Genomic DNA, 7697 nt, shown 5'->3' on the forward strand with positions numbered 1-7697 from the left:
TTATTTATTAAACACGCATCAACAATTTTTTTAATTAAAAATAAAAAAGTCAATATGAAAAATCCCATGACTCTAATAATTACCCAAAAACTAATGTAAAAGTATAATAACATCTCTAAATGATAACCTTAACCTTATTTTATCTTTTTCAATACCAGAAAGTGCTTTAACTATAAATAAATAGTGAAAAAACCAAAAAAATTATGACCCAACAATTTTTTGATCTTAAAGGTAAAAAAAAATACTTTTATCATTTAAAAATTTATGAAAAGTAAAAAAAAAAACTCTTGATGAATAACTTTAAGTTTTGTTGACTATAAAGTAGAAATATTTTTACCATACAAAGAAAGAAAAAAAGAAGCTTAAGAGTTTTTTTTTTTTTCCTACTGGAACAAAAAGGTAATTTTACTTTAGCAAACCACAGCCATTTATATCTAGGGCTGCAATGAAAGACTTGGCCATGTAATGTTCGGTTTTATATTCAGTTTTATATATATATATATATATACGGGGAGAGCGCATTAAGCAGCTAGTAGTGCAGGTGGCATGGCAAACTTGCATACAACAGACAGTTACAACGCAAATGTATCATCGACTTTGTTTTTCTCTGTACAGTTCTCCCTAGAATCTCATCTGAGCACCTAAATCCATCCTTGTGATTTTCCATAAGAAAACTCATTCGCATATTCCGCTACTGGTAAAATTTCACAACTTAACAAGGAGGACAAGGGCTAACGGGATGCATTTCAAGGATTGAGACTGTTTTGGAGGCATCATCAGATTCCTGACACTATCTCAAAGGATTATTGGGTGATTGATTAAAACTGTGGGGCATGAGGACAAACATAAACACAGACAAAGGAGCAAAGGTCACAGATACACAGATTCAAGCTTCAGCAACACGAGGCTTAAAACTCAAGTTATCTTGCTATAGAAGCTCAGATGATACGGTTTCTTTAGTAAACAAAACTTCTGTGGAGAATGAGGGAATTGCCTTGTTCCTTGACTAAAACTACGTGTACAAAAGATAAAGAAACCAAACCACCCATATAAAATAGAAAGAAAATAAAAGAAAAGGAGACGATTGAGCAGTGATTTTCTTTTTCTGTAGATCTGTTAATTCCTTGATTCCTCTCCAAATACCTCATCGTTGCAAACAGGACATACCTGACAAAACACATCAAGAACAGTACGAGACATAATATGAAAAGCTGATTTGCAGAGTTCAGAAAACTTTTGCTTTGAAGCGACATTGACTGACCTTATTGATGCCAAGCCACTTGGTGATACATTCAGAATGGTAAGCATGTTTGCACAACAGTTTTATTTGCTTATCCCCTATTTTGTATTTCATCTGGCAAATCACACATCTGTCTCGCAACAATAGTCAAATAAGAAAACGGTGAACAGCTTAAAAGAGGTTAAATGAAGGGTTAAAGACCAAAAAGCAACGAGTAATGCATCAGTTAGCTACCTTGATAAGAGTCTAATAATTTTATTATTACTTGCTATGTAAGTTTTAAGTTGCCTCTAATGCCTTTTATATTATCAAAAAATTTAATGGACAGTTCAGTTATGCAAAACATTACCTTTCCCCAGATCTTTTTCTTGAGAAGAAGCTTCCAAACTTGCATTTTGAGGTTGGAAGCAAGCTGATAAGTTCAGGAGATAGACCTTTACTTTGAGTTCCAACAGTCTCACCTAGGTCGACCAATTCCTGAGGCACAGAAAACATAGCTACTATAAAATCTTCATCTAAACTATAAGCTAATAACAACAATATCCTGAAAGCATTCGATATAAGAAGACACTAACACTCGGAGATATGCATAGCATGTATAACACCATCCACTTTTAAAGTGAATCAAAAATCTCCAATAAAACCCTTTGCATATTTTGCTCGCCCTAATTAATATGCAAGTATTATGCAACTTTGAAGAAACACCGAGTCTATGCCTTTAAATAATGGCATTCGACATTCTATTTCTTTAAACAGAAAAGAGCAATTAATTGGCATGGTTGTAAAGAAAGAAAATATTATATACTTATTAATGTATGTACCCCATTCAGAGCAAAAGAAAAGGGTAAGTATATACTGATATTTGTAAATGCTTGCCCAAGGCTTGTATAATAAGTAAACTTAATTTATTGCAAGGAATCTAACAGGACAATTTACATAAACCATACCTCATATGTCATGGTATCTGGATTAACATCATCTTGCCAAAGAGCCTGCAAAAATTCAAGGAAAAACCTGAAGGCTTAATTAGTTTTGTACATTACACTGGCACTGTAGTGAGCAACTATAATTCAGCAAGTAAACTCCATGAGATCTGATGCTGAAAGTAACAAATCAATGGATATTTGAAGTTTGTAAGATATTCTGTAGAAAGACAATCATCTCATTTAAAAAATCGACCAAAAGGGATCATAATACAGATTCATTTGCTTTATCAAGTTGTCCTATGATGACCTTAGTATAGCACTTTGACTAGAAAATAAATCAATAAATGAAGATTAAGATGAACTTCTTTCCTTGTAAACCCAGGACACTTTTAAGTAATGAGCAAGTTGAAGATGATGCCAGGAACTGGAGCATAACATGTCATAAACATAAACTAACAGTAAGAAGTTTATGCAAATGCATAAGACTACATCAGAAAAAGAACTTCATACCTGTGGACTATTGGTGCTTGCCTGATTTGAAATGCCTGCAGAAGCAACACAACATTCAAAAGATCAGAAAGACGTTCACAAAAACTGAACACAAGAAAATAGCTCCACACAAACATCAACTGGCAAGAGACAAACATTGTGGATCCCTTTTAGTTATGAAACCTAAAATACATTACTGTACATCTACCACGCCACTAAAAAAAGATGCTTTCTAACTCGAACCAGCCAATAACTAGAAAATTAGAAGATCCTTGATCAACAAAAAAGACAAGCCATCTATTGTACATTATGTATCAATTAACAGGAAATACAAAAATGGAACAAACTTCTAACTTTCTTCAGGTATGGCATGCACTCCCATGTTCGCATCTCCTTCAAACTGTGTGTCTGTGGTTGTGGGCTCTTCAGCACTCACTACTGAAGGGTATTCCCAAGCCATCCTGCTCACATCCATTCTTGGTAAATTATCATTTACCTCATATGGACTATAGTAAGAAGCACTCCCCAGACCAGAAAATCCAAATTTGTATGCATTCATATTCATTGACCAATATGAATTGTCCTGAATAGACAACATTAGAAAGGGAAAATGAATTATAAGAGAAGTTGAAGCTACCATTTCATAACCAAACCAAATAACAGGAATAAAAAACCGAAAATGCTAGCTAAGAACATTCAACAGGGTACCTAAGCGTGTAATGGAATCATGAATATTTTCATTCATCAATAGTGCAGACTGCAGGGATAATAAAGGATAGAAAATAGAGCCATAGCAATATGCACGCAAGTAGAGCATTTTGAGCTTCACAATACTTCAAGGGCAGTCCACCTCATTACAGTGTGCACCTTACATTATTATTATTAAAGTGTGAACCTGACATTATGATGTTGGAAAAGGATGCATACATGAACAAAACAACCTACATCTCTTTTCATTTAAAACAGTGCCTGAAGCACGAAGAACCTGACAAGTTATTTTTGAAAACTTATCTCATAGGTTTTCTTTTCTTTACAAACACAAAAACTGAATAAAAATTACCAAGTACCTGATCATGCATTGGTCCATTGTGAGCATAATTTACTGGAGCATGAGTTAGTCCTTCAAAGAAATCCATAAAGCATTCAGTGGTAGTGTAAGGAAAGTCGGTGCTCATATAATGCACTTCCATTTGTCTATTCCCATTCATTTTGTCACCACTAAATTAGCTCCAATTCTAACAAATCATAAAGCTGCAAAGTCGACAGGAATTAACAACATCAAATTCCCATCAGAAAACTATTGCCATAAAACCCATCAATCATAAAGTGGGGCATGGTAAAGAACCTTTTGTTTCCTGTATAGTAAAAGGTGAAAGAACACAACTTTAAATAACATCAAGATCCATCAGCGATGGCAAAATTCCATAATCCTGGAAAAGAACGGTAAGAATTCATAATTTAATTTCAGAGACAAAAAAAACCGAATTATAACATGTCAGCCAATAAATAATCAATTAAATTGTCAAATTTAGGATGTTAAAACGGTCAAACTCACAAAGGTTGAAACGGCAGTCAAAACTAGACAAAATCAGGAAAATGCATGAGGGGGGGGAAAGACAGAAAACAAGAGAAAAATTCTCACTTTGCAAACTAAATTTGAAAAGCAAATGTTGAAAGAACTTAGCTGTGCAGAACCTAGAACCCCATAACTTCTATCTCTTTTCTTACACTCTCAAACCTCAAAAGCAGCAGAAATGAACCACAAAATTCAAACAAAATAAAAATAGAGAAAACGAAAAAGAAATCGTCTTCCTTGGTTTTCTCAGAAACCAAACAGAGAATACAGATATTCTGTAACACTGTTTTTAATGATACTACAACTCATTTAGCAAAAAGGCTAGGCATTTCAGCTAGAAACTCTGCAAAGATATCTATAATGTTAATTAACAGAGAAAATGAGTTAAAATAAAGAAAAGCAGGGAAGTCAGGAAAATAGGTAATCACATTGATCAAAATTCAAAGCAGTTTCTCGATTAACGTTAAGAGATAAAATTATATATAAATAGAAACAAAAAACACAGAAAGAGTTTTTTAAAAAAAAGAAAGAAAGAAAGAAAGAAAATTTGAGAGAGAGAGGGGGGAGACACCTGAGAAGAAAAGGAGAGAATGGGAAGCAAGAAGAGGCCTTCTTCTTCTTCATCTCTTTCCGTGTGTTGGTATGTGGTATGTGAAGTGCGTGCGTGCGTGTGTGTGTGTGGGTGTGTGTGTGTGTGGGAGAGAGAGAGAGAGAGAGGGAGGGAGGGAGGGGGGGAGTAGAGTGAAAGCAGAGGGAATGGACAATAGATATATCAGTTTTTTTCACACAGCAACTCCCTCTCTCTCCTCCCACCTGCTCAGTGGCGCTTTTTAATTTTTATGCATGAGTTTTTTATTGCAGCGTACAGACAGACACGTTACTTTCTTGCATTTAACTCGCTTTTCCTACCAAACGACGTCGTAGTAGTTTGGTGGGTTTATTAACTTTTTTGCACCCAGATGCATGAGTTATAAAAGATCTAATTTATAATATTATTTCATTTAAATTGTTCTAATTAATTAACTGTTCACTTCACTGTTTTTTTAATTTATCCGATCAGTTTGGTTAAGTTAGATAATTATTCTTGAACAACATTATCGATCTTTTTTTAATAAAAAGAAATTTATTTTTGCAATAAAATTAAGAATATAATATTTACAATCACTCAAAGCTATTCCAAGACGGGATTATTAACCAAATATTTATAAATTCCCATGAGTTTTTTTTGCATAATCTAGTTAATTTTGAGCAATATCATGTCGAACCTGATTGTACATTTTTTATGTGGATATGCATATGATTTGTGCGCAATCTCAAATACCCCACGATCGTAAATTATATTGCAAAGTTAGCCTTATGTTTTTATTTTAGCATTTTTTTTTTGTTTTTTCTGTCAATAGAAAAAACCTAAGAAGTGAAAGCTTCAGAATGGAGTATTATCGTGAAATTGGTTGTGAACAAAGGAAGATAACTGGGCAGGCTAGTAGTTTGAAATTAAAAAATTTATTTTTTTATGATTTTAAGTTTGAATTTTATGAATATTTATATGATAGGATGGTTATTAAAAATTTACATAATTATTAATTTTAAAATCCATAAGAATAGTTATAAAGCGTTTATAATCCAAACATCTATATTAATTACAAAAAAAATAATTAAAGGCTAAAGCTATCTTTCAACAACTATTTTCTAATTTTTTTTATGTTTATCCATTATTAAAAACACATTGATCAACAAAAACACATTTTTTAATTAAAAAAATGGTTTGATTTTTAAATAAGTATTTTTATTTTATTTTAAGTAAATTAGACTTTTTAAAAATTATATATTTAAAAAATAAATTAGACTTTTTAAAAATTATATATTCAAAAAAATCATGTTATTTATTAAGTATATCAAATTTAGTTCTTCATTTTTTTTATTACTGTATGTTTTGTTTTGAATTTTTTTGAATTTATTTATTTTTAATTTTATTCTTTAGAATTTGCTATAATTTGATTTTCATATCAACTTTGATCTTTATTCTTTTATTTGTTATTTATTTTCTGTTTTTTTTCTTAATTAAAATTTTTCATCTATCATATTTGGTTCTTAATCTTTTGATTATTATTTATTTTATTTAAAATAATTTATGAAATTATAATTTTCCATTAAAATTTTATTTAAAATAATTTATGAAATTATAGTTTTCCATTAAAATTTCATCATCTTTCAACTTTTTTTATCTATTAGATTTTATCTTTATTTTTTTATTGTTATTTATATTATTTGAAATAATTTATTAAATTAATTTTTTTTTAAATTTCACCCCCCTCAACTTTCTCATTTATTAGATTTCATCCCTGTTCTTTTAATAAACTTAAAAAAGTTATTTTTCAGCTTGTTTTTCATGTTATAGTAAAACACTGGAAAATATTTTTTAACTTATTTTCTATAATATTGATAAATATTAAAAAATAATTTATTTTTCAATCATTTACTTTTTTAAAAAAATTACTTTCTAATAAACAAATAAACTTAAAATTAAAAACAAACACCAACATGATAATGTTTTTTTAACGCTAGTCATACCCAAACGATAGAAGTTGGCTCGTTCTAAATTGACAAAAATATTCAAGGATGATTAAATCAACCCATAAGTAATTAGCATAAATAAATAATAAACAAAGGGGTAATACCTCCTTCTATTGTTGTTAAAATTGTGTGTTAACTTATAAAATTATATGATTTTAGGAGTTAATATGTATCTAACATGAAAAATTGAATTAAAAATTCAAAAACCAGTAAAATTTAACTTGACTCGTGAAAAATCGATAAACTCGGTTAAAATCATGATTTTGCACCCAAGTTTACATGTTTATAAAAAGTATAAATACTATTGTTGATTCCTAAATTATCTAGCTCGGTTTCTAAATTCACATTTCTCCTTCTACAAAAACTTTATTTTTGCACTCTCGCTAAACTATAGAACTTTAGAAATTACACTGCAAAAAAAATATTTGATGAGACAAAATCAATAGTTGCATCAAATGGTGGGACTTTGGAGGTATGGCATGAGGTTTAGTTATTGTTTAGAGGATACTTGGTAGGTTATTAGGGGTTGATTTGTGTTAGAAGGATAGTGAATAGAGAAGTAGTTAGTCCTAACATAAAAATGGCCATATAGGTCCTTTTTTATTTCTTTTTATTAAGTGAACATAAACATATTAGTCACAAAAGTATTTCAAATAAATTGAGTATGATTTTGATATTATTATATGGAATCTCATGCAATATCAAATAGAAATAGATAAATATCATGTATTCATAAAAAAAAAAACTTTAAAAACTATAATGCAGTGATTTTAAGTTTGAGAACTTGATATTATTTTAAAAAAGATAATAACCTTTTAAAAAAAATTATTTTGGGTTTGAGAACTTGATAAAACTATATTGCGATGATTTGAGTTTAAATTGTTGATTGTTG

General features: G+C 30.2%; 1 protein-coding gene across 3 annotated transcripts; it reads right to left on the reverse strand.

Moving 5' to 3' along the window:
* Positions 1-892: 892 nt before the first annotated feature.
* On the reverse strand, positions 893-4908 carry LOC105115742 (E3 ubiquitin ligase BIG BROTHER-like). 3 transcript variants are annotated; one of them, XM_011012739.1, is made up of 10 exons: positions 4803-4908; positions 4468-4574; positions 4001-4085; positions 3723-3906; positions 3010-3238; positions 2677-2711; positions 2188-2232; positions 1590-1717; positions 1262-1370; positions 893-1167 (listed from the first exon to the last, which is right to left on the reverse strand). In XM_011012739.1, the coding sequence occupies exons 4-10, from the start codon at positions 3861-3863 to the stop codon at positions 1117-1119; spliced, it is 738 nt and encodes a 245-aa protein (XP_011011041.1). In that variant the 5' UTR covers positions 3864-3906; positions 4001-4085; positions 4468-4574; positions 4803-4908; the 3' UTR covers positions 893-1116. The 3 variants fall into 3 exon arrangements, with proteins under 3 accessions (XP_011011041.1, XP_011011042.1, XP_011011043.1); XM_011012740.1 differs by lacking the exon at positions 4803-4908 and adding an exon at positions 4660-4684; XM_011012741.1 differs by lacking the exon at positions 4468-4574.
* Positions 4909-7697: the final 2789 nt, after the last annotated feature.

This window comes from Populus euphratica, unplaced genomic scaffold, assembly GCF_000495115.2.
Source record: "Populus euphratica unplaced genomic scaffold, PopEup_1.0 scaffold763.1, whole genome shotgun sequence".
Classification (NCBI taxonomy): Eukaryota; Viridiplantae; Streptophyta; class Magnoliopsida; order Malpighiales; family Salicaceae; genus Populus; species Populus euphratica.